Source organism: Punica granatum, chromosome 4, assembly GCF_007655135.1.
Source record: "Punica granatum isolate Tunisia-2019 chromosome 4, ASM765513v2, whole genome shotgun sequence".
Taxonomy (NCBI): Eukaryota; Viridiplantae; Streptophyta; class Magnoliopsida; order Myrtales; family Lythraceae; genus Punica; species Punica granatum.
In genome coordinates this window covers 35,521,106-35,546,097 of record NC_045130.1, presented here as the reverse complement: position 1 = coordinate 35,546,097, position 24,992 = coordinate 35,521,106, and the positions used below count along the sequence as shown (strand labels likewise).

Here is a 24,992-nt window from a genome sequence, read left to right as displayed (position 1 = left end):
TTGAAGATCGTGGCGGTGTTGTATGTCACTCATATTTCTAAAATTGTAATGTAACTTATTGAATCAAAAGAAAATGCTATTATAAGGGGTCTCATAATTAATCAGTCAGACATGTAGAAACATATTGCTACCCCTTTGCATGGGGCAATCACTTTGATTGACTCCATATGGACAAGTTTAAAAGGCTTGATGCTTGTTTGTTCCCCTTAAATAAAGTATCGAATTAGAGTACTGTTAATATAAAAAATTCATAATTGAAAGAGATTTATGCTTTAGTAGGCTGACCTGACTCAAACTGAATAAATTTTCGAATATCGTAGTACACATGAAAAAAAAATCACTTTGGTTGATTTCGCCATTAAAATAATATTTTACCGGCTTTAGAAGCCGTGGGCAGCCAAAGCCCAAAACGAAACGGTGGTGAAATCTTCTGGACACCGAATGGGCCGGAAATGTGGGCCACGGAGTGGCCCATTATCACGTCAGAAGGGAAAGCTGCTCAGCTCTGCTCTGTTCCCCCAACACATCAACTTAGCGCCAGAAATCATCTCATCACAAGGCCTTGTTCGGGGCTTCGGAGTAGCTGCAGATGAATTAAGAAGAAGGACGAAATCACCTCTGAGCCAAAATTCCTCGAGCGCGTTGGTACTCCAGTCCGGTAAACTAACCACTCTCAGAGTGAGCACCCCAACTCTTATTGCCTTTCATGACTATTGTTCATGACCAAATTGTCGGTTCATGAGCCGTTGCTCATAGCAGTACTCTCTTCATGCTTCGGTCGTGGCCAATGCAGAGTTTTTTTAGAAAGCCGAAATTCTAAACTAGTTAGGAACACTTCAACTGCCGTAGCGACAGCAGCAATCACATCACACCCTATTTGTTTAATCATCGATGTGCTAATCTAGTGTTGAGACGAGCATGAGCAATACTGGTTTATTGTTTCCTGTCGCATCACATTAACGAAGCTAGTGAGCAATGGATAGAACGGTGCAGATGTTCATGATCCATTGATGGCTCACGTCTCGTCTTGTCTCGTCTCGACTCTTCTCCCCGTACCTCAAGAGTCAAGAATTTGGCCTGTCCTTTTTCTTTTTCATACTAGTTCCACCTGTGTAACCTTGCAATTGTCCTTGTGGATTCTTTTGCTGTAGGAGTCACTGTTAATTAACAGGAGTTGGAAATCGAGTAACCGTGAATGTTGACGGAGAGATGTGAAGCAGCGCAAGCTTTATTATAACAAAGAGTACCATCTTTCGATTAGAATGTTATATCTTTACAGACCTGCTCATTACAGGGCAAGAATTGAATCCTCCGAGACCCGTTTCAATGAGGAGGAATCAAATGGAAATAGAACGTATCCGGTGTATATAAGAAACGTCGATTAGTACATCCTATACCATTGCATTCTGGGTAGCACATTCTCCCCGAAGCCGATGATCTGGTTACATAATAGTAACCTAATTACACGAACATGTGAGATCTGATCCAAGGTAGAAGAAGGGATTGACTAAGCAGAAACTGGATAAGTAAGTCATCAAATGAAAGCTGGTAAAAGGTAGGTAAGGTAGTTGGTGCCATGTGATTCATCTTTAGGTAAGTTCCTGTGCAATGCTTGTAGAAGCTGTGGGAATGCGAGAGAAAGACACAGATAACGACCCGCAAATTGTACAGTCAGTATTCAAATTTTACGAGCAGTGCTGGATTTTTAATATAATTTTCGATCAATAAATTGAATATATCTCGTGTTGCCACGAAAAGAAGAAATGGAGGGAAAAAAAAGAAAAAAAGAGAGAGACAGCCAAGACAGCTGTCGAGGGTAACTTTTTTTGGATGAAATACCAAATATATATATATATATATATATATATATATACTTACTCCATTCAAATCCTAAGTACAAATTATTAAAAAAAAAAAGAGAACAAGTAAACCTCTCTCTGGTTCAATGATGAAAAATGAAAATGGGAGGAGGAAAAAGAAAAAGGACTAATTTCTAATAATGGATCAGAGCCACAACGCCCCAGCTTCCTTCAGTATAGGGACCAATTCGCCAGTAATATGTGTCGCCATGACCCGATCCAATCCCCCGAACAACCTCCCCCCGATGAACACCGCGGGGAACTGGACCCGCCCATCACCCCCGCCGCCGATACCCTGAAGTTCCTCGACCGTCCTCACCTCGTCCTTCTCATCGACCTCATGCACCGGAGGGTTGACCCCGAGCCCCAGCAGCAGCCGCTTGACCACGTGGGTCATGCAGCACCCGCGCCTCCCGAACACTATCACCGCATTCTCTCTGACCACCTCCCGCACGTCCTCCGCCGACCCCTTCACAGGCTCATCCCCTGCGTTGCTCTGGCCCGAGGACGTCCGGGAGATCGCCGATCGGTTTATGGTGTCGGCCGTGTGGATCGGTAGCCATGACTTGTAAGAGATTGCCTGCTGCATAGCTGTGTGACGACTTAAACAAATGATGGAAGGATTTGGCGGAGAATCAATGGGTGGGAAGAGGAGAATATAAATGGAGGACAGAGAAGGTGGTGCTGATGGTGGGGAGTGGGAGAGGGATGAAAGTCGTACGTCAACGGTTGCTAGAGTTATGGATGACGTTGTTTGTATGTCATCCTTGTCTTCTTTCTTTTTTCTGTCTTTTTTAATTTTTTATTTTTGGCCGACATACTTGCGTATTTAATTTATCTTTTTCAACATTCAGAAAAATCCGTGTTGATATTATCTACACTTGTGCACCCAAAAATTAGATATATGCTTGTATCTTTCACGTGCTCTTGATAATTCGAGATACTTTTGATTTTCCAACGTCTGCCGTTCTAAATCTAAGGTACGTAGAATGTTTCCTTATTACAGTCTCGTGCTCGTAATTTATGTGAGGAGTGGAGAATGACCAGAATGCAGTAAGCTTGGATGGGTGCGTTAGACAGGAAATCTGAAAATGCTCATTTTATGCAACAATATTGTTGAGGAATGAAAGACTAATAACACTGTCCACTATTCAAATTCACAGGCCACTACTCATGAGCTAATAATAATAATAATTATAATAATATTTGTATATCTATAAATTGCAATTCCATTGATACTTAGACTGTACATGCACAAGATTTGATCACCAAATAATTTCTTATATCTATCCAGAAGGTATTAGTCTACGCCTTCTCTTGCTTGTCCCAAAAAAAAAAAGGACTCGAATCTTTCTAAAGCACATTGGCTGATCTCCCATGTCCTCCGATATATATGTCGGCGCTGAGTATAGATCAAGGCTTGAAGTTGAGGCTTTCTCTTGAGTGAGATATAGGTTCGAGCCGCTTTGGCCACTGCAATTGGACTCGGGTTATAGTATTCAACCTCATGGGACATATGTGTGTATAGATGAATATTTCGTTGCATCATCTAGATGGGGGTAAACTTCTGGTTGCTACGTCCCAAAGGAAGCTGACCTTTTGTGGTGTCCAAGGGAGGTTTTATCATAATTCCCGAAGTTAACGTCCATTTCTACAAAGGGGGGCCAATTGGAGATGACGATGATTGCTGATTTTTATTGATTTTGTTGGTGATTTTGGGTGGATGCGTTAACGTATGATTGCGTAGCCAAGAACGCGGAATTCTCCTCTCGATGCTCCCCACATGGCCCCGTTTCGTCATTCATTAATTATTATCATAAATATCAGCGTCAATTAATTTAAATAATTTGTTAATTTTTTCTCTTCAAATAAGATTTTGTGTTCAAATTTAAAATTCAAAATTAAAATAATTTTACTATTTAATGGATAGATCCGACATCAACTATGATTACCCGGAACAATCTGATATCATGAATGCACATAAAAAATTTTATTGCCATGGGTTATTCTTATAGATAAGATACAAATGCGTAGATACACATTCCCAGTGTGCTGGCGTCATCCCATGCCTTACTATACTATATGAAATTACCCATAAGTCACTCCACATTAGGATATGGACGACTCATGACTAGGAGAGAGATATTATATATCCTTAAAAATAATGAATTTTTTATCATCTCGACTTTAAAATTTCGTAATAAGTGATCATCATCGAAAAGAAAATGTACATATTACAACGAATCTAATCCAACTGCTTGTTTCAAAATAAAAGAGTATCGTGTTTTAATAAGTTCTAACCAAAACTTTGTAGTATGTGACATATTCTAGTAAACAATGTATTTCGTATAGCTAATCAATTTCCAGTTTTCTCCTGATAAAGGAAATATGCGATGAATATGTTGATGTGCCCTTCCCCTATCCAATTTGGTTTTCGTTATCAATTTTGCTTGGAGTTGGTGAGGTCACATTTCCCCTAAATCTTGTGATTTTTTAATCTATTTTCGGGGAAAAAATAGCAAATGATACCGGGGGGGAAAAAAAAACACCTAAAGCGATGACGTTTATGGGGCACCTAAAGCCAAAGGAGCCGCGCGCGGATGGTGCGGAGGGGCTGACGTCAAGATGAGGAGCGACCGCGGACACTCTTAAGCTGGCCGTGGCGTCACAATCTCCGCCCATAACATCAAATGCGGGCCCTCCACGTGTCGCAGATACCACTGGAGGATGTCACCAGCCTGTCTCTACCAAATCGGGCCAGTTATCCCGTACTTGCCCTCCACGTGGCTGTCCGCGTGGTGACGTGACCGTGACGTAGCACACCCAGGTGAGTATTAAGTACTCAACCCCCCAACCACGTTTTTCCAAGTGTTATTAAACACTATTAGAACAGATAAATTTAAGTTAGTGTCTAATATTTAAATTTCTCTCATGATTTAGAATACTGACTAATCTTGTAAAGACTATGAAACCTCATAGAATGTGCTCGTTTTCCAAAAAAGTGCATAAGACTCGTCTATGCTATTGAACATTTATGTGTTGTTTAATTTGTTTCGGATATTATTATTACTCGCGCGGCACCGGTTCAAGTTCGATAATGAATCAGTGAAAATGGTTATCCGGGCCTTGTTTGATCTTCTATATGTTTGATGATCAGGTTTATTAGGAGGTGGAACAATGATGTGAACACGAAAACCTTTTGGAAAGCAACTCAATTACACGTCAAAGCGTGAGGCATGCAAGGCAAATATTAGTTGAGCATTTGACCCATATTGTGTCATATAATATTCGTTATATTTGGGTGACGCGTGAGACCAGTAAAATATCAGCCAGCTTACGTCAAGTTTTTGCATCATTTTTACCCGATTAATATTATTAATTTTCAAGATTGTACGTCCATCGTTGTGCTTTTTATTTACGGCTTATTTGCTTCAATAAGGTGAGGCGGATTTGATTTGCTAACTAATGATATTTACACGTAATGAACTTCTCCTTGTCAATTATGAGATCATAAATTTTTATTGAATGTTTCTAGATAGAAATGTTTATGATAAATGCGAGCGATTCTGGTGCCTTTACGAATTTTAAAAGTTGGAAGTGTTGGCCTTGCTATGGGCCGCACAAATACATGTAGAAGAGGGCAATTATTACTTCTCGTCTTCAATTCGATATGATGGGTTTTTTTTATGAAAAATATGTGTTTATATATGTATTGATTTCATGAACCAAAAAACCGTGGACGGAGGGCCAATAGCATTGAATGAAGTGGGGAAGAGCCCAATTTTCTAAGGCCACAAGCACTACTAATAAAGCTCAATCATAAATCATATATATATATATATATGTATGTATGTATGTATACAACTATAAGATATGCATGTAAGTGCATGTACCCGCCCTAATTAAACTTCTTTTCTTATCTTGAAATATGACGTGGATTCGTTGAGTGATTAGATTTTATGAATAGGGTGAAATTAAGGAACGAACCTGCACGGGACTCATTTGATCGGTTCTATGCTTTGCTAAGGGAAATAAGGAGATCGGCTTGTTATTTACGAAGTCAGGTACGCAGACTTACATGTTCAATGTTTCACATCAAAAATTAATGTGAAATGATGGCGATGATAGACTTGGAATGAAAAGAAAATTGTAAAACTTTTAAATTACGTAATAGACCTCGAAAATTTTTCGAAAATATCTACTCGTGTGGATGTTTACCCAAAAAACGAGATGAGAAGAGCTGGGAATTAGAATAATCATATGGTCGGGAGTCAGTTGCAGTTTTCCTCACCGACAGGATAAAGAAATCCTCTTCCCGTACGAAGAACAATCTAAAATTGCTGACAACATCTCTTACATAATAACGACGTTTATATTCAACGGAATAATCGTGCGACAAAACAAAACAATTGGCCTGGTCAAATCCTGCAAAATGATTCCATCTTTCCGAAAGTGGAATCAATATATATTACAAATAAATTTTCTTTTTCGGTGATAAGTAAATATTACAAATAATTGAATTGGTCGTAGCGTGCAATTCTTTTTTTTTTTTGGTGAGAAACGGGGCTGAAGCCTAGACTCTAATTTCGTTCGGCCGGACGGTGTGCCGACCCATCAATGTGTGAATATGTCATGTTTTCATTGTTCGCATGTAATTCTAGATCCGGATTCCTCGGCTTGTTCGTTTCCACTTGTTTTGTTTGATTTCCTCTACAGAGAACAGATATAGATCGATAAGGCTGGAAAAGACTCGATAAAGACATGATCGACAAGTATTGGTAAATCTTGAACTTCATTCGACCTTCCTATCGACATAAGATCGACCAATGTAGCAATTCACAGGGCTTCCTTACCAGCAAATGAGCAATGCTATTTTGCTGCTTGTTGAAGTAAGAATTTATTCTTGCTAGTCGACTGCCTATGCAATTCTCCGTCGACAGTATTCGCTCAACTACAGAAGCTATATACATACTTTCCTGAGTTGAAGAATTCAAGTGACCCGAAAAAAGGACATAGAAGGATAAAAGCAAACCGCGTGCACGTTCTTGACCTTGGTATTCATTTCTTCGCGGTTCCCAGTTCCAACCCCTGGAGGTTCAGTAGCAGATCCTCGGAGCTTAAGAAGACACTGTTGTTCGAATTCGAGATGGTGTTTGCTATCTCTCTCGAGGCTTCGATCTTCCTCAAGGTGATGAATGCAGGGTTCTTGGCAATAGCTTGGCCAATCAGCTGGGCACTCGTTGCCTCTCCCTATATAAACACGAGAAGATCAATCCGTCGAACAACGGATTTCCCAAAAACATAAGTAAATCTAATGGCAAGTAATGAATAGTTGGTTATCTTCCAGACCTGAGCTCTGATGATTGCGCTCTTCTTGTCTTGCTCAGCCTTCTCCACGACAAACTTGGCCCTCTCAGCTTCTTGTGCAGCGACTTGCTTGGCCTCGATTGCAGCAGTGAACTCCCTCCCAAAGGTTAGGCTCTTGATCGACACGTCGTCCACAGCAATATTGAAGGTAGCTGCTCTCTCTGTCAATACCTTCCTTATTTCTCGACTGACATTCTGTAATGGGCGAAGGAAAGACCGGCTTAGCAGCAAAGCGGGAGATTCATCTGAAGTTGCTATAAACAATGACTGAAGCATGAAACTATTGATGGAACATAGACAGAGGGCATGCCTCTCTCTGTGTCAGCAGCTGACTCGCATTATATTGCGCAACCACGGCTTTCAAGGTTTCGTGAATAATTGATGGCAGCACCCTTTCCTCGTAATCTTTACCCAGAGTCCGGTAAATGGTAGGGAGCTGGTCGGGCACAGGACGTGTCAAAACACGAAGTCCAATTCTAACCTACAAAATGGAACAAAAAAATAGAACAATCTACATCAACTCATATATATATACACATATGCACAGACATGTATAAAGACCTATTTGACGGCGAAAAATTAAACCAAAAGATCTTTAAGCACTTCTCTGAGGATGCCATTGAAAAGAATAAGTTACCATCTGAAGGTCATGACTCCCCGAAGTACTCTCGATCTCTTCAGGTCGAGCACGGACATCGTAGATGACCGGCCTCTCAAACCAGGGGATCATTAGGTGTGTCCCTTCAGGATAAACCTGCAATTATAGTTTAACAATAAATAAAAACGGCTGATAACAGATGGATGGCCATATCCAAATTCTGAACCGACAGTAGAAGATAGATGACCTTGTCTTTAATGCCAGTGATACGATTGAACACAATGGCTCGATGCCCTCCCTCAACATTGTACAGACTGTTTCCAACTGCATACAAGCTGAGACCGCCTACGACTCCCAATGTGAGCAAAGCTGAAGAAGCCCCACCCGGTACATTAGGAACTTTGGCGTTCTTGAAATTCATAGCCCTATAAACAGAGAAGAATCTGATGACCATCTTTAAACATTCTGAAAAACTTAGCACTAAACAATAATTTCCGGAATGACTGCAGTCAGGCTACAAGCAAGGAAAACAGAGAAAAGACAGTATTTGAGCCTGATGGAGCAGGTCTAGTCCCCAGTCATCGGCGGTAGTTATAGACAAACTGAAATAGAAACGCTCTGCAACAAATCACCCAGCCAAATTTAATTATAACTCAAGCGGAAAACGGTCGAAAAGTAAACCGAAAGCCACTATGAAAGTAGCACGATTACCTGATTAGTGCTAGAAAGTCTCCATCGCAATGCTAATTCAGTAATCACAAGCGAAATTTTTAGCAAGCACGGACGTCTTATTTCACGCACAAACTAGTTACCAGTGAGCCTCGAAACACTAAAGTTGCAGCTTGTGCAAAATCCTCTGGGCTTATGGATTTGCAATATCACCAAACATTCCGAAATATACTCCAAAACACTAAAAGCATATACCATAACGATGTTCCCAGACATGTCGGCTCTTCGTCTACATGATTTACAAGATTATACGGGAAATCAAGAATGCTAGTATAAAAGCGAAAAAGCGGATGACAGTCCAGCATTATCCATTGCCGAATTACAAATCATGGTATGACACAAGAATCGATAAGATAACATCATACCCAACTAGAACTTAAAGATCAGCATGAGCATGACGAGAGCTCTTGGACTTACCCGATCAATCAAAGAAATCGAACCAGAGAAAGCTATTACTGCTTAGGCCACAAGCAAACGAGAGAGAGAGAGTGAGAGTGACAGACGCTGAGGTTTTTTTGGGTTTTAAAGAATAAAAATGATTTTCTTGAGAGAAAAGCCAGCTTGGAGGTTCCCTCGGGTTTGGCGGCCCATATTAGACTTTACAATGGGCTCGGCCCATTATGATAACAATAATCTTGATGTATCGACTTCTGTGAGTTGTGAGCTGTGACCATTTTTTTTTTTCAGTGAAATCAAGAAGTGTTTTCATCTCGACCTATTGATCCGAGATTAATTTTTACTCGTGTGTCAACTTCTCCTAATCACAAGTCCGACACATGACGACATCGACTTTGATGTCCATGTGTCGTGTTGGCCAAATTCCTCATGGGGCTAATACCCAGATTAGATTCGAATATACGAATCACTATAAAACTTCTATTGCAGATAACGAAATATATACACAATCAGAGAGAAGGTCGCGCTCTTCTATGTATTTTCTTGCAGACAATTATGGCAAGACAAGTTCTATTTACAAAGAGGAGAGAATTCATGTGAGTCGACCTTATGTTTGTTCTACAAACTTTAGGAAAGGCAACCTACCCACAATGTGCGGGTAACTTCATTATATAACATTGAATGGAGTTTTGACAAGAGAGGAATTATGAAGACCAAATCCTGTGAGGACATCATCAATGTACTTTTGTTGGGATAGGAATAGGGAAGTAGAGGTTCAAGTTGCCTGAACCCCCAGGAAAAAAAAAAAAAGTGTAATGGGCCGAGATCTTTCACTGCGAACTCCCTTGAAAAGACAATGGTGAAATGGGATAAAAGTGAAGGTGAGCTCCTAGTAATAATAATGTCATCAACATATAAGAGGAGCAAAATAATGTGTGGACTGTCACGATATATGAATAAGGAAGTACCAATCTGACTGGAGTAAAATCTGTTAGAGGAGAGAAATTAGCTAAATGGAGAGAACCAGGCATACGGAGCTTGTTTCAGACCATCAAGGGACTTATGTAATAGATAGACATGATTAGGAAAACGTGGATGGACAAAAGAAGGGGGTTGACGCATGTATACCTCTTCAGATTGATAACCATGTAAGAAAGAATGCATTTTTCATGTCTAATTGATGAATGTCCCAACCCATGGATAAACCAATGGAAAGAACGAGTCGAATAGTGAAGGGTCTTACTACTAGGCTGAAGGTCTCATTGTAATCGATCCCCCGTTGCTGCCGAAAGCCTTGTGCAACTAATCGAGCCTTGTATCGCTCGATGGTTTCGTTAGATCGATACTTGATGCGATACTTCCAGGTGCTCTCCACAGTGATCATACGTGGATTGGATGGTACCAATGTCCTAGTGTGGCTCTGCAGGAGAGCATCCTCGGGCCATTGCTTGGTGCCATTGGTCCTTATTTGCCTGGGAATAACAGGTGGGTTCGGCAACTGATGATTATGTGGATGCATGCAAACTAAGTTTATTGGTTTTCTTTGTGATTCCTGATTTTGATCTTGTGGTCACGGGATGCAATGCGGCTGTCCTAGTCATGGATGCACGAGGATTTGATGCATTATTAATTTGAGAGGAAGGTGCAGAATCTGGAGCATCGGATGGGCCTTCAGGTGCCGCGTTTGCTGGTTGCAATTCGGGGGTAGTGTTTGTGGGCTGCGATTCAAAGCAGCCCGTGAGGGGATGGGCTCAGTGACTGAATTGGGCTGAGCAGTCGGAGGCTCAGAAGGCCCATCAGATTATTCCAGCGTGTTGGACCGCCCACTGTCTGCCTGTCCAGTATTTTTGGCTGAGTCATGCGGAGCCCCATTATTCAGAACAGCTTCGGATTGCACGGAAACAGCCGGTGAGATTTCCAGATTAGATGGCAAAATAATAGATCGGGAGTTTGATGGATTCAATGCATATGATCTCCTAATTAGTGTCTGAGAGGGGAAAGAATATTCATCAAAACGAACATGACGGGATATGTAAACCCTACCAATTTTCAGCTCAAGACATCTGTACCCCTTATAATTAGGTGCATACCTAAGTAACACACAGTTCTTGGAACGTGCTTCTAATTTATGTGAGGTATAAGGTGTAAGATTAGGGAAGCAAGCAGAACCAAATACACGAAGCATTGAGTAATCCGGAGATTTTCCGTGTAGTTTTTCAAAAGGACTTGGTCCTTGTAAAACCGAGGACGGTAGACGGTTAATGAGATAAACTGATGCGGGTGCGGCATCAACCCAAAGTTTATGTGGCAATTCACTTTGTAATAAGGGTTCAACCGATTCAATGATATGTTGATGTTTTCTTTCTGCGACCCCATTTTGTTATGAGGTATGCGGGCAAGACATTCATAATGAGATTCCGGAGTCTTGAAACAATTTTAAAAATTTTGAATTATGAAACTCTTTACCTCCATCACATTGAAAATATCGGATATTCTTTCGAAGTGTGTTTTCAACATGATTTTTAAATGCGCAGAATACTAGGAAAATTTGTAAAGCTGCGTACACTGAATACCTGAGTGTCCCGGGGAATTGCACAATGGACAGACTATTACCAGATCCTGAACCCGTGGCTACATCACTGAAATATGAAGATGCATGATTAACAGACCTTACCAAGCCAGGAGCATTAGTTATATGGTTTTGTTTTTGGGCGTGTCCACCACGACCATGACCAGGATTACCATGAGTACTCTGGTTTCCAATTTTAACCCGTCCCCATGCATTTTGCAGGTTGCCTCCGCCACCTCGGCCTGCATGGCCTCCTCCTCGGTTCTGCTGGTAGCCTCCGTTGTTGTAGCCATGGTTGCCTCCGCAATTTCCTCCTGAATGGCCTCCTGGCTGAGTCTGTACATGGAAGGCAGTGTTGGCACGGGCGTTTGGAGTCAGCGTTTTTAGCTGCTGGAGGCGAGATTCATGGTGCATCAGCTTGGTGCACAGCTGCTCGAATGTAAGAGGTTCTCGCCCATTGGAGAATGTGGTGGTGAGGGACATATCCTCCGGTGGAAACCCGAGAAGGGCATATGCAATCATGTCCTCGGTGTTTAGAGGAGAACCTGCAGCTCGCAATTGATCAGAAAACACTTTGATTGCCCTGAGATAATCATCAACAGTGGCGTGATCAGTGAGTTTATTATTAAGAAGGGACATGCGCATGTCCATGGTGCGAGTCCTGGAACTATCAATATATCTGTTGTGGAGAGCATCCCACACAGCCTTGGAGGTCTGCAAATCATGGACCTCCTCAAGGAGTGACTCGGAGAGAGTGGCCAAGAGCCATGACTTGATGTGATCGTCGGTGCGAAGCCATCGAGCAAGGGCTGGATCCCCTTCTGCAGGTTGAGTGACATGACCCTCGACGTAGCCGAGAAGGTCATGCGATCGGAGGAATGTGGAGAACAAAGATCTCCACACGGTGTAGTTGTTCTGGTTGAGTTGCCCCGGTATGAGGTGGTTTATTATTTAGGGTAGTAATGGAATTCGTGAGGGCTGGAGGAGAAATAGGAAGGGCAGCCGAATCAGAGAAGGTAACGGGAGTTGGGTTGGGAGTGTTATTCTCCCTTGAGATGCTTGAATTTTGTTGTGAAGCCATGGGGAAATTTTCTGCAGTGGTGGAGGAGAGAGGCAGGCGTGAGACTTCTGCAGATTTCTGAGGACGGCTGAAGGTGGAAGAGAAAGGCAACCTACCCACAATGAGTGGGTGACTTCATTATACAATATTGAATGGTACAAATATAAAAGGAAGTTACAAATATTGTTCCCCAATAACATATTCTAACCATAGATACAATATGCACTAATATTTGTAAAGTCAAATGATTAAGTAGCTACTAGCTGTGACATATAATTTCCGCCGGTGTACTTTGATATCCGGAAGCCCAATAAGTTTTGGCTAATCCAGTTCGAGCGAGATCGACCTATTCAAGGGGTAAATCTCATGAATTTTTTCAATTCACAAGTCCCGAACCTCAAATCTTATTTAAAAGAAATAAGTGTCGAACTGTTCGAACAAATCCATGTTGGTTAGGACGTATATTTTTGAACTTCTTTCTTCCATTAGGCAGATATATAATCTTATTTTAGGGTTTACCACAAGCAAATTACTATGAACACACGTCAATGTATGCATGCGTATATTGTAAATTTTTGTATTAGCTATAGATCTCTCAAAAAATAAAATATACTAATATAAAAGACAAATTAATTGCAATGCCCAAGTTTGCAAGTGGACGTTGGCACAAAAAAATTATAAAGTTATTTCTTTTGACTTCATCTAATCGGCTGGTAAAGTGGATGCGTATAAATATTAATAATAACTTCTATATATTAAACAACATATAAAACAATTCGACTAATATTTTATTTTATATTGTCATTTATATATTTCATCATCACCAACTCTTCCAGTAACCATGTGATCTGCCTTGGATCTGAGATGGCATTTTCTGTCCGCAGTCAAATTGACTACGGGCAATCTCAATGTTAAAAAAATTAATTATGAAGTGATCGATGAGCATTTGACTACGTGCAATCTCAATGTTTAAAAAATTAATTATGAAGTGATCGATGAGCATTTGGCGTTAAGTCTAACCATCGTTCAAATTCCACTGGACGTTGAAAATTTCAGTCGGTAATAGATTGAACTTAATCTTGGGTCAAAATTACCATGAAAATCTGTAATTAGCCCTTGAAGAATAAGACCGAGCTACGAGAATAACTAAAGCAGAAAGTCGATTCTCATGTAGAACTAATAATTGGTATATATGTTCACAAGATCCACAATTGACTGCTCGTGGAATATGTTAATCTACCTTGCAATTATATATGCAAGAATTTACGGACAAAGCTTATACTAATTAAATCTATATAGACTAATCGTAATATAAATACGCAGTTGATTGATAGTTATCACAGAACAGTCATAAATGATGAAATACATGTGCTGGATCTTATTAGGTTGCTAATTTTTAAAAGAAATAAAATTATTTAAGCAGCATGTTGCACAATTGCATAAATGTAACAAATTGAATTCGATTGGGCCAAAAAGAAAAACGAAAGATACAAATGAAGAAAATGACATGAATGCACGTACTCTTCTCATCAAACAGCTTTCCTCATCACATCGTCAAGCAATCAATGAAAACCACTCACTCACTATCTGATGATCAGTTCTCTCATTACAAGAGAGTCCCCATGCAGATAGCCACGATGCCAACAACCATACCGGACCACAGGTTCATCTGGCTCGCTCCGGAGTCGCTGTTGTCTGAGGAAGTCGGCCCCTTGGCTGAGGTCGTAGAGTTTGAGTCGTTGGACTTCGTTGCTGGTGCTGGAGGAGAATTCGAGGGAGCCGAGGCCTCGAACAGCTCTGCCGGCAGCAAGACCTTGTCCACTTGGTAGACAGCTAAGGGCATCTGTTGGTACAAGGCGTTGTTGACCTGTGTATTGACGAGGCCGGATGAGACATTGACCTGGTTGGTGTTGGCCTGGCCCGTGAAGTTGAGCCCATAGTTGGCCTGCGTCCGCACGGGGTTGCTCACCGTGACGAGGGACTGGAGGGTGTAGTACTTCGGGAGCACGTGGTAAAGGAGGAGCTGGACCTGCTTCTCCGTGGAGAGGTCATTGAGGGTGCCGGACTTGAGGTTGTTGAAAGCATTGTCCGTGGGGGCGAACACGGTGAGCCCCTCACTGGAGGTGTTGAGCTGGTTCTCGATCTGCTTCGCGACCTGTGTCTCGACTGTCATCAGGTGGATGAGTGTCTTGAACTGGCCCCCCTTGTCTAGGATCCCGGTGAAGTTCACGGGACCTGATGGAGCCGGGGCTGGGGCCGAAGGAGACTGAGCTAGGGTTTGGGAGGGAGCGAGGAGGAGGAGGATGGAGCAAATGAGGGCAAGGAGAATGAATTGGGAAGAAGCCATTTTGTGAGATGGTGCAATAGAGGAAAGAGTGTTTTGGCTTAGAAGAATTGGAAGGAATGTGATGGGGAATTTATGGGATAAGAAGGGTACTGTGGGTAACGACTTTAGTGGCATAATTTCTTAGCAAAAATATAAAAAGAAAAGAAAAACAAAGTTTTGTTGGCATGAGCTGGCTATCTACATGCTCGGATCAAGACAATCCCACCAAACAAATTAGTAGAAGCCCACTAAAGGAAATAAATAAATAACACCCTCTGTATCGGGAAGACTTTACCTTCAATACAAGAGTTCAGTATTATAGAAAGTATTTCGTAATCATGAATAAGGCAGTATTTTGGTAAGGATTTGTCACAGTTAATAAGCCGAAGGTACCTGATGATTTCATTCGAAACGGAATAAAGTATGTTACGGTTTTTACATTATGAAACTTCATTGTCATTTTTAATATTTCATCTCGTATACTATAAGAAAAACGGGGTTCAGTGACGAAAGTTTGTGACGGACGAGATCCGTCACACAATTGATTTGCGACGGACTAGTCACATAACTGTGACGGATCTGTGACAGATTAGTTACGGAAAAAAAACCTCACGGACAGTGATGGATCTGTGATCGAAATGTCCGACGCAGAAAAAATCCGTCATTGAGCCTTCAGTGATGGAAATTTGAGCATCAGTGATGGAAATTTCCATCCCTGAAGCCCGTTTTTCTTGTGGTGGTAAGTATTAGGGAAAATGTCAAATTTGGTCCTCAACCTTTAGCTATTTTTTATCTTAGTCCTAAACCTTTTCTTTGGCTGGATTTCGTCCTCAATCTTTTTCGCGATGTATGAGTTTAGTCCTTCCATCCAAAATTTCGTCCATTTTCCCTGACATGTATATTTGTCAAATGAGAGTGCGCCACGTGTATGACAGATCACTGCTACTCTAAACTGGTTGTTATAGAGTAAATATGATTCTTTTTTTAATCAGATCTGTAAATCGGACTAAGATATTTCCGGTTCTTTTAGGATTTCAGTCATGGCTTCTTTTTCATCGTCTCACGCACCAACAAATGGTTGGAATTCTAAAAGAACGGAAAATATCTTAGTTCGGTTTACGGATCCGATTAAAAAAAGAATCGGATTTACTCTATAACAGGTTTAGAGTAGCAGTGATCTATCGCGCACATGGCACACTCTCATTTGACGAATATACATGTCAGGGAAAATTGAAGGAATTTTGGACCGAAGGACTGAACTCATACCGTGCGGAAAAGATTGATGATGAAATTCAGCCAAAGAAAAGGTTTAGGACTATGATAGAAAACTAGCTAAAGGTTGAGGACCAAATTTGACCTTTTCCTTAAGTATTAATATCGGAGAAAGATTTTTGGATAAATGAATTCTCAAGCAAGATTTTAACTTGCAATAGTTCTTTTGATTTGTTTATATCGATAAATTAGTAATATTTCGAATAGGATGGGAGCAAGGGCAAGTACTTTTTGAGCTAAGAGTTTTGTTGAATGATGAAGGAGATGTGGCAGGGTGTAATGTTCTCACTGCTATGGGCTTTCGATAGCATTCTCCATGTGACATAGATATAATATACAGACAGGGTGCCAAGTTGACATCATTATCTCTCTCTCTTTCTCTCTCTCTCTCTCTCTCTACCAATCCCTGTCTGTTATTCTGTAGTTGGGATGCCAATTTCTACATAAAATATAGAATATATATGTATAATAGAGATAACTAATATCGGGAAAATTGACAAAATAGAAAAAAGAAAAATGGAAGCTAGCTAGCTCTTCCCAATAGCTCAGAGTTACTGCAATTGTGAGTTTTTAAAATCAATGTAAAAATTTATGGGAATGTGTGCATATATCCACGCACACATGCTATAACTAGTATGTTTCCAAAATATTGATTAAACGTAGAGTTCATTTGAGAATATAGAGGGAGGTCCTATATAAACTTTTTCAGTATTTCTTTAGACAAAATTCAGATTTGATCCAATTTACTTTAAATAACAAATGGAGACGAATGGGAGTATACATAATTGAGCCACTCATTCCAGAAATGAGGTAAATTATTTTTTTAGGGGAAAAAAATTAAAAAGGTTTCTCTTTCCTACTTAAGATTTTTTTGTTTTGTTAGTGTATATGAGTTCATACAACTTGAACTTAAACATTATCTTATAATTACTTCTCTTTCAATAAAAAGTCTACTAATTTTGGATATACTGTTAATTTTACAAATTTTTTTCAGTGACAAAATTATAAGAAAGATTATTTTCGCGATTTTAGTGATGTATCGTTTTGTTTCCCTCCCCTTCCCTACTATCCCTTTCTCTTGCTCAATGAGAACCACAAAATAATGCAAAAACTACGTATATTGGGGGCTACTGGGCATATACAGAACTAGTTGGAACCTAATAATTAAGGTAGAGTTCAAGTAACTCCAATTGAAAATATGAAACAATCAGGATAGTAATTTAAGAAATCGATGAAAATAAGTTTCGATTTTGGTTCCAACATACAAAGTACTCACGGAACCGGTACCTAGGACCTATATATATATATATTTAAATTATTTTACATTTATATAATCCTCTATGTGCGATGTTATTAGCTACATAATAATAAGGAGAGTTTATTTGCTCTGTCTACTAAGGAAAGCTACCTCATCATTTTTTTTTACTAAATAGCTATATTTCTTTTAGTTGCTTATTTACTTTGTTTACTGCATAATCATAAGGATAGCTACTTAATCATTTAGTTTTATGGACAGATGGATGGCCGGGATCCGATTAATCTATGTCGACATTTATCTATTTTGCATGATTGTGAATGAGATCTTTTCAATTTTATTTATTGTGTTTAAAGAGAAAAAATAAAATAAAAAGTTACAGGTTCCAACAGAATACCCGTAACCTGTAGTATAATTCAAATTTCAGATAGGCTCTGGTTCCAAGTTTGAACAGGGTAAGGTCATGTTTCAAAATTTTGAAACTTGTCTCTTACAGAGTACGGTTCGAATACTATAAAAAAAAAGGGGTATCGGGACCCGCGTGCCCCTAGCGTATATGGTACATGCGGAGAAAACTCAGACCATATATGCTAGCTTGGGGCATAGTAAAAAATGCACACAGCCTGCACCACCATAAATGGTCAATTACGAAGAAGGATGTCATTAATGTCTTGGAAGTAAAGTTTCACGAGGAGATCATCACGAGAGAACTTAAGAATATACCGATGTTGAAAAGTTCTGTACGAGACTCCGAAGAACTCCAATTCCGATTGCTAATTCCATGTAACGTACATTTTTTTTAAAATGATGAACTATAGATATATATAAGCCTTAGCAGCTAACCTTGTATTCAAAGGTTATTAACATCCAAATCATTCATGAGAGAGACCAATCAACAACCATGAACTTTCATCAGATTATCCTTTTGGATGAATTAAAAATTATTTTACCTTACCCACCTCTCTTTGTTGGTCGGACATATATACATGTACATAGACATATAATATGTATAAACACATTTTGTTTAACAATTAATTACCCATTGTAGTGACAATTTTTTGTTTTTTTGTTTTTGGAAAATAAAGTATGCGATATTCCAAACAGACTAGAGCTTGCTGGAATTGGAAACAGAAATAACTTAGCACGATCAAATTATCATCATAACTTTTTATTTTTATCAATCGAACTTAAAATTGAACTTAGAGAATAACTTAGTGCCCAGCCGGCCGGTTGATCGGACCTAGTGTGGCCAAATGCTGTAAAGTCAGTTACCAGTCCATCATAAGTCTATATATATTGGTGCAATCGATCCAATCCATTTTTTTTTTCCTTATGATGGAAATAATCACTAGATTTCAAACACTTTATCGATTAAGTTCTATCAAGCGCGACCATGGTGCTCATTGAACGAGCCCGATGGATTCGATCAAGACAGCGTCGTGAAAGGGGTATCCGTGTGCTCGTACACTCGAAGCGTTATGGGCATCAAAAGCCCAAGTTGGGCCTGCATGTTACGGATCGAATTTCATACTGAACCGAAACAACAGATCTGCTTAGTCCATTAGCTTGTCTAACAACCCAACTGCAAACAGCCCATTAGCCTCTCCAATCTTCATTTGCTTTTGTCATTGGATTACGTATATCTTTTCACATGATCGCGAGGTGTCCTCAAAATTGAGATTAATCCTCCATTCTTCGTAGATTTGCCTTGATAATGAAATAAGTACTTAAATATCGAACTCCGGTATTGCAGATGAAATTTATGGAGCGAGAGATGGATCATGTCTCATGATTATATATATATATATATATAGGTAAATTTTTAACGGAAGCGGAAGAGAGAAGCAATTAGGAGCAGCCAATCAGAGCTCACCAGGTCAGCATCCTGTCGGGGGCTCTCTTAAGTCTGCGCGCACAAAACCACAGGCAAATCTGAATGAAAAACCATTTGTTGTTTTGTCATTTGTGCCCCCCAAACTGTCGAACTTTGTGCAAAACAGCCCACAGACAGTCGCATCAAATCAAATCAAATCAGTCTCAATAATTCCCAACAAAGGTTGTTCCTTCTGCTTCTTCTTCCGTCCTACCGTCCCACCGTCCCACCGTCCCAAAGAAGAAGATCCCGATCTCGAGTTAGCTTTAGCTCACCCCTTCTCTCTCTCTCTCTCTCTCTACTCTTCCCGGCGGCGGCGACGACGGCGGTGGTAACGGTGGTGGATGGCAAGAACGAATAAGTACACATCCATCAACTTCAACGACATCTACGAGAAGCAGCTCTCGTCCTCCGCCATCAAATCCGGCTCCTCCCGGCCTTCCACCGCCCCTTCCTCCTCCTCCTCCTCCTCCCCTTACGCCAGTCTGTCCTCCCATAATGCCGCTGCCTCCAATTACAAGTCCCACCTCACTCAAGGCCGCATGCTCGTCCTGAGCCGTCCCGCCCCCAAGCCGATCGCCGTCGCCCCTCCGCCCTCCTCCCCTCTCCCCGTCCCCGATCAGCCTCGCGACGAGCCGGACGCAGACCCCATTTCCCTCCGGCCCCTCGGTCGAACGGGTGCCGGTTCTCCCCTCCCCTGTCCGGTCCCTGTCCTGGAGAGGGACAAAGAGGTGGTGTCCTCCCTGACCTCGCCGAAGCCCGACAAGTTCGTCCCCCCGCACCTGAGGCCGGGCTTCACGGGGAGGGAGGAGAGGCCCGAGGTGCCGAAGCAGGCCGCGCCCCGGGGCAGAGAGCGAGAGCCCGTCCACAGGCAGCAGCAGCAGCAGCAGGGGCCTTACGGATCACCATCTCCCGGGCGGTATGGGGAGGACCAGATGGGTCGGCCGAAATCCGGCGGCTATGATAGGATGATGAGAGATGGCGAGTCAGATCTGAGTCGGGGCAGCTCGTTCGGCACCCGGCCGAGTTCCAGAGGATGGTATGATCCCTTGCAGCTCATAACTGCCAAAACTATTACTTACGATTCATTTGTTATCATTTCATCAGCGAATCGATGTTATTGATTGTCGGATTAGTTTCCTAGCTTTCTCAGTGATTACAGATTCTACGATATAAATTTGGCAGATAAAAATTGGATTTTTGGGGCTATTAAGGGTTATCGGTATTACGTTGTTAACGGTGATGGTCCATTTAATTGCAAGAATATCCGCTTTGCGGATAGTTGCTTTCGGGAAATGTCGGGTTCATATGTAAAGATGCTTCCTTTACTGCTACTACAGCAATGATGTACGTTAAGGTCATGCACACAGTTTCTAAGTCGTAAGCGATTGATTTCCCAAGAAACACTGCGGCCTTCTCTCAATCCGCCTATTTGCTTGTTCTCGTCAGTGTCCATTTTTTTGGTTTTAACTTCCTTGTCGGTATTGGTTCCTTTATGTTTTAGCTTTTGTGTCCTGCTTTAAGGAGATTGGATTTGCAAAGCATGAGCTTGAAGGTTGTTCGGGTAATTCATTTGGATTAAGAGAGAAGCTCTATTGATTGACCAATGTTAGGTCCTTTTAGGCTGCCTTCGGATAAGAGGGATGTGAAATATGTGCATTTTTCTCCACCCTCCTTTGACAGTTTTGCTGGTAGGCACTACAGGGTGATATCTTGAGTCAAGGGGCATACTAAGATTACTAAATACTCCTTTCCTTTTCACTAGTTTACTGTTATCATCGACGGAACAAGGAGCATTTTTGTCTCATTCCTTTCCTCCTCTTTTCTTTTTCCTTTTTTTTCCCCTCTTTTTTTTGCCCTTACGGAGAAGCATCTGAACACAGTGCTGACTTGGGATATGATAAACAATTGAGGTCAAGGACATACTATCGATGCTCAGCCAGTGTGAATTTCACAAGACAATGCAGGCAACGGCGGAGTAATCCATTCTCGTGGCGCTTTTCCTGCTTAGTATTACATATTGATGGAGCAATGTCTCGTTGGAAACGCACAAACATGGAAAAGATCTGATTTTCCATTCCATCACCATCTTCACTCAATACCACGTGACCCAATATATGTTTCTTTTTGATTCGTGGGAGTGGTGGGCTACTAGCTTCACCGTTTTCTTCTTTCCAAACCTATGGAACGAATTCCGACTTCTGATGAAGATAGTGTATTGCAGTTTCTAGTTCATCAGATCAAGAACATTTTTACAAGTGTTAAATTTGACTGAAAAGTTCTTGCCTTTTGTCCCGAACAATTCTGCACTTGGTAACAATATGACACGTATCCCCAGAAATTTGAGCGTCTATCCCTGATGTTTCATTAACTTATGATTCATGCTTGCTGTAGTATAACAAGATTGAGGTTATTCTGTCCGCGCATTTATTGTAATGGAAACTAAACTTGGAAATAACACTTTATGTGTACAATGTTTTCTTGCAGATGCTTTATTTTCAGTGCACAGATGAGGAAAGTTAGTTGAGCAAGTAATGGATAAATCTGCCAAAATCGTTCTTCTCCCTCAGGAACTGCAATTTTGGTTTCACTTCAGCAGACTTAACACACAAGGAATGGAGTAAAGCAATAAGCGTTTCGGTTTAACCTTTGTTGACAGGATTACCTATTGTTAACTGCTCAGATTGTTCTTTCAAAGAGAGAAAATGCTCCAGCACTCAACCCTCTCCACTGCTGCATCCTTGTCTCCTCCAACACGAGAGGCAGGGGGAGCTGCACCTGAAATGTAGAATTTACTTGTTATCCGTCTTCTTCGATTTTCAACAAATGCTTGTGTCAATTCCTGATGACGCCTCTCTGGTTGTTGTATTTCGCTTCATTAGAACTCGAGAGATTTGTGTATGTACTTACACAATTGCATGCAGAAAGGTTGAATTTGTCGCCTCCGCTAAATCTCCTAATGTTCTGCGTGTAGTGCTTGATGAAAGGTTCGGATTTTGTAATTCCTATTTGAATAGAGCATTGAGCTCAGGGACGTCATCGCTCATAGTGTACTAGAAGGAAGGAAGGACAGCGACGACCATGAAATGATGAAGAAACTGCCAAGTAAAGGAGGATATTTGGAATCAATTGCCCCATTCATTTCAATACACAATAGAAATGCCACAAACATAGCAACAAACACAGCACAAGCTTAAAACAGACATATGAGATAGGTACATATGCCTAGATGTCATAGCTAGACATGTTTATGGATAAACCTCAATGAGACATCTTGGACCAACCAGAGGTGTGATTCCATACTTGCGGAACCCGGCATCGAGAAAGAGCTTAGCCCATTCCTTTTTGCACCTCTCTCTCCCAGTTAAAGTCGCCATCATCATCATGTCAAATAAGAGGCCCATTTCACTACACGCCTCGTCCTCTTGGTCATCCAACACTACATCGATTACAATCACCTTTCCTCCATCCTTGCCATTGCTTGTGACTGCGTTCTTGCATCGCTTTAATATCTTCACGCCCTCTTCGTCATTCCAGTCGTGCAGTATCCACTGCAGAAACCACATCAATTTATTTGCACTAATGGTGAATGCTGCAGTTATAAACCTCAATGAGTTTAACACACAGCTGCAAAACTCAGTGAGGACTCAGCTTCCCCTGGATATAAAAACCGTCAAGGCTATGGTTATGCTATCATTATGGTCTACAGCTGCTACACTTACGGATCCATGCGGACAGTCCGGTTTGCGTAATACCAAAGTTTGTAGAAGAAACAATGTCGAAAAGTCTATTCTCCATGTCCGACAAGAAGAAAAACGCAAGGAAAAATATAATACCTTGAGTAGGATGATATCAGCAGGAGGAATAGAGTCGAACATATCTCCAGCCAAAAATTTTAATGTCTTGGTGCCTTCCAGGCCACAGACCACATGAGGAAGGTCGAGCACGGTGACCTCCAAGTGAGGGAACGTGTCAGCAATTTTCCTGGCTAGGAGACCCGTCCCTCCCCCGACATCCACCACAGAGGTGGACTGCTCGAAAGATCTCCTGCATTTGTCCATGATCTCACTCACTACTACTGAAGAGTCGCTCGCCATGCCTTCATTCGTGAGAAGGTTGAAGTCGGGGTCACGAGCGATGTATTCCCAAAATGCCCTCCCATGTTGCATCTCAAAGGGAGTTCCGGAGCTATCACTGTGGAACCACTTGCTCAGGCCATTGAATGGTTGTATAAGAATTGGGTGCACCACGAAGGCCACAAGAGGGTGCATGCTTTTGCTTGAGCGGTCGCCCTTCAGGAGGAGCTGCGATGGAGGGGTGAGAACGTAACCTTCCGGTTTTTCCTCTCCCTTGTCTCTGTTGACACATGGTTGCTCAGTCTGGAGAGCGAAGAAGCCGGAATGAGAGAGCATCCTCATGAGGCGGTGGAGGAACCCAGCCCTAGCCTGGGGGATACCCAAGGCAGAGACCAAGTCGGGGAGAGTCATGGGACGCCCGTGATTGTGGATGACATCCGGGATGCCGAGTTCGACGGCACACTTTAGGGACATGGAGTTTATGTAGCTGAGTATTTGGTTCCACACAAGAACTTGTGCTTGGCATTCCCTCAAGTCACTAGTCTTCTCTCCGTTAGTCAATTCCATGACAACTAACAGGAAGGTCGAGTTTTACGTGCTGTATTGGTTCGTGTGGGTATAAATAGAACACAAATTCCTGTGAATTTTCTTTTTTTAATTTAGTATGATTTAAGCTGAGTGATATTTTTAAGGCTAAGATTACTATTTTGGTCCTTTGGGTCGAGAAAAATAATATTATAACTATAAAATTCTTCTAGTATATAATTTATATTGTGCATTTGACAGATCCTGTTAAAAAATGTGGCTGCCATATTGCTATTCAGTTATACAATATGTATGCCATGTTGGCATTATATTATGTATACTCAAATAGTGGTAGCATTTTGGAATCCTTACTCAGTACATAATACCACATATTATTGTACAAAAAGGTACCGCATGATATTAGTGTCCCATGTAATGTTTTGAGACTATGGTTTTTCTATTAATATAAGTTTCTATTCTTTGTGATACCACATATTATTGTACGAAAAGGTACTAATTTATCATAAGAACATGCATGATAATTTTCAATATATAAGGTTGAATTCGTATTGAATAACTTACTGGATATGTAAACTTATTTTAAAAAATCTTAGCTCCAAAAAACTTACTGTAGAAGTTCATAATTAGATTTGGTCCTCGAAAGATCAGCTTGTCAACAATTTGGTCCCTCAATGAATTTTGCCAACAATTTGGTCATTGAAAGATTAGTTGGCTAACAATTTGGTCCTCGAAAGACCGTTCTGCCAGACAATTTAGTCCCTACGTTAACTGACCGTCCACGCCGTAATGATAATTTGACTTGGAAGTCGATATGGCATATCCTTAACTAACGAGAATTGAAAATTTGATTTTTTAATCCCCAAACCGGATATGAAGTCATTTCAGTTGTCCCACCCCCATCTTTTATAACAGAAACGAGAATCCCAACTAACCATAATCAATCGAGGTGGTCCAACTTGCATGAAACACGTGATGGAGATGTTGATTTAGTCACTCATTCACCGTGTCTTCACAATTTGCAAAGAGATTTTCGAAGTTAGGGTTGAAATGGGGGAAGGAGAATGGC

At 41.1% G+C, this 24,992-nt stretch overlaps 5 protein-coding genes across 10 annotated transcripts; 1 reads left to right on the top strand and 4 right to left on the bottom strand.

Annotated features, from left to right (window-relative positions):
- Positions 1-1,344: 1,344 nt before the first annotated feature.
- LOC116202312 (glutaredoxin-C9-like) lies at positions 1,345-2,548 on the bottom strand. Its single transcript, XM_031533833.1, has one exon. The coding sequence runs from the start codon at positions 2,446-2,448 to the stop codon at positions 2,005-2,007; it is 444 nt and encodes a 147-aa protein (XP_031389693.1). The 5' UTR covers positions 2,449-2,548; the 3' UTR covers positions 1,345-2,004.
- Positions 2,549-6,632: 4,084 nt separating this feature from the next.
- LOC116202381 (prohibitin-1, mitochondrial-like) lies at positions 6,633-9,121 on the bottom strand. 4 transcript variants are annotated; one of them, XM_031533922.1, is made up of 6 exons: positions 8,971-9,121; positions 8,072-8,249; positions 7,864-7,980; positions 7,537-7,707; positions 7,209-7,421; positions 6,633-7,109 (listed from the first exon to the last, which is right to left on the bottom strand). In XM_031533922.1, the coding sequence occupies exons 2-6, from the start codon at positions 8,243-8,245 to the stop codon at positions 6,918-6,920; spliced, it is 867 nt and encodes a 288-aa protein (XP_031389782.1). In that variant the 5' UTR covers positions 8,246-8,249; positions 8,971-9,121; the 3' UTR covers positions 6,633-6,917. The 4 variants fall into 4 exon arrangements, with proteins under 4 accessions (XP_031389782.1, XP_031389783.1, XP_031389784.1 ...); XM_031533923.1 differs by having other exon boundaries at positions 8,919-8,980; XM_031533924.1 differs by lacking the exon at positions 8,971-9,121 and adding an exon at positions 8,536-8,876.
- A 4,812-nt stretch (positions 9,122-13,933) lies between these two features.
- Positions 13,934-14,981, bottom strand: LOC116202282 (fasciclin-like arabinogalactan protein 9). The gene has a single exon (XM_031533784.1). It carries the CDS (start codon positions 14,923-14,925, stop codon positions 14,185-14,187), a length of 741 nt encoding a protein of 246 aa, XP_031389644.1. The 5' UTR covers positions 14,926-14,981; the 3' UTR covers positions 13,934-14,184.
- Positions 14,982-19,498: 4,517 nt separating this feature from the next.
- Positions 19,499-22,247, top strand: LOC116204825 (translation initiation factor IF-2). 2 transcript variants are annotated; one of them, XM_031537141.1, is made up of 2 exons: positions 19,499-20,343; positions 21,188-21,591. In XM_031537141.1, exons 1-2 carry the CDS (start codon positions 19,649-19,651, stop codon positions 21,372-21,374), a joined length of 882 nt encoding a protein of 293 aa, XP_031393001.1. In that variant the 5' UTR covers positions 19,499-19,648; the 3' UTR covers positions 21,375-21,591. The 2 variants fall into 2 exon arrangements, with proteins under 2 accessions (XP_031393001.1, XP_031393002.1); XM_031537142.1 differs by lacking the exon at positions 21,188-21,591 and adding an exon at positions 21,792-22,247 and having other exon boundaries at positions 19,504-20,343.
- Positions 22,248-22,420: 173 nt separating this feature from the next.
- On the bottom strand, positions 22,421-23,969 carry LOC116204823 (trans-resveratrol di-O-methyltransferase-like). 2 transcript variants are annotated; one of them, XM_031537140.1, is made up of 2 exons: positions 23,141-23,969; positions 22,421-22,961 (listed from the first exon to the last, which is right to left on the bottom strand). In XM_031537140.1, the coding sequence occupies exons 1-2, from the start codon at positions 23,945-23,947 to the stop codon at positions 22,941-22,943; spliced, it is 828 nt and encodes a 275-aa protein (XP_031393000.1). In that variant the 5' UTR covers positions 23,948-23,969; the 3' UTR covers positions 22,421-22,940. The 2 variants fall into 2 exon arrangements, with proteins under 2 accessions (XP_031393000.1, XP_031392999.1); XM_031537139.1 differs by having other exon boundaries at positions 22,421-22,855.
- Positions 23,970-24,992: the final 1,023 nt, after the last annotated feature.

Coding starts and splice junctions, on each gene's coding strand:
- LOC116202381 (XM_031533921.1), bottom strand. CDS start 8,278: ATGGTCATCAGATTCTTCTCTGTTTATAGGGCTATGAATTTCAAGAAC. Junction 7,422..7,536: donor AGCTGCTGACACAGAGAGAG/GCATGCCCTCTG, acceptor CGCCCATTACAG/AATGTCAGTCGAGAAATAAG. Junction 7,110..7,208: donor GCGCAATCATCAGAGCTCAG/GTCTGGAAGATA, acceptor GTGTTTATATAG/GGAGAGGCAACGAGTGCCCA.
- LOC116202282 (XM_031533784.1), bottom strand. CDS start 14,925: ATGGCTTCTTCCCAATTCATTCTCCTTGCCCTCATTTGCTCCATCCTC.
- LOC116202312 (XM_031533833.1), bottom strand. CDS start 2,448: ATGCAGCAGGCAATCTCTTACAAGTCATGGCTACCGATCCACACGGCC.
- LOC116204825 (XM_031537141.1), top strand. CDS start 19,649: ATGGCAAGAACGAATAAGTACACATCCATCAACTTCAACGACATCTAC. Junction 20,344..21,187: donor CGGCCGAGTTCCAGAGGATG/GTATGATCCCTT, acceptor ATCTGAACACAG/TGCTGACTTGGGATATGATA.
- LOC116204823 (XM_031537139.1), bottom strand. CDS start 23,947: ATGGAATTGACTAACGGAGAGAAGACTAGTGACTTGAGGGAATGCCAA. Junction 22,856..23,140: donor CTGATATCATCCTACTCAAG/GTATTATATTTT, acceptor TGGTTTCTGCAG/TGGATACTGCACGACTGGAA.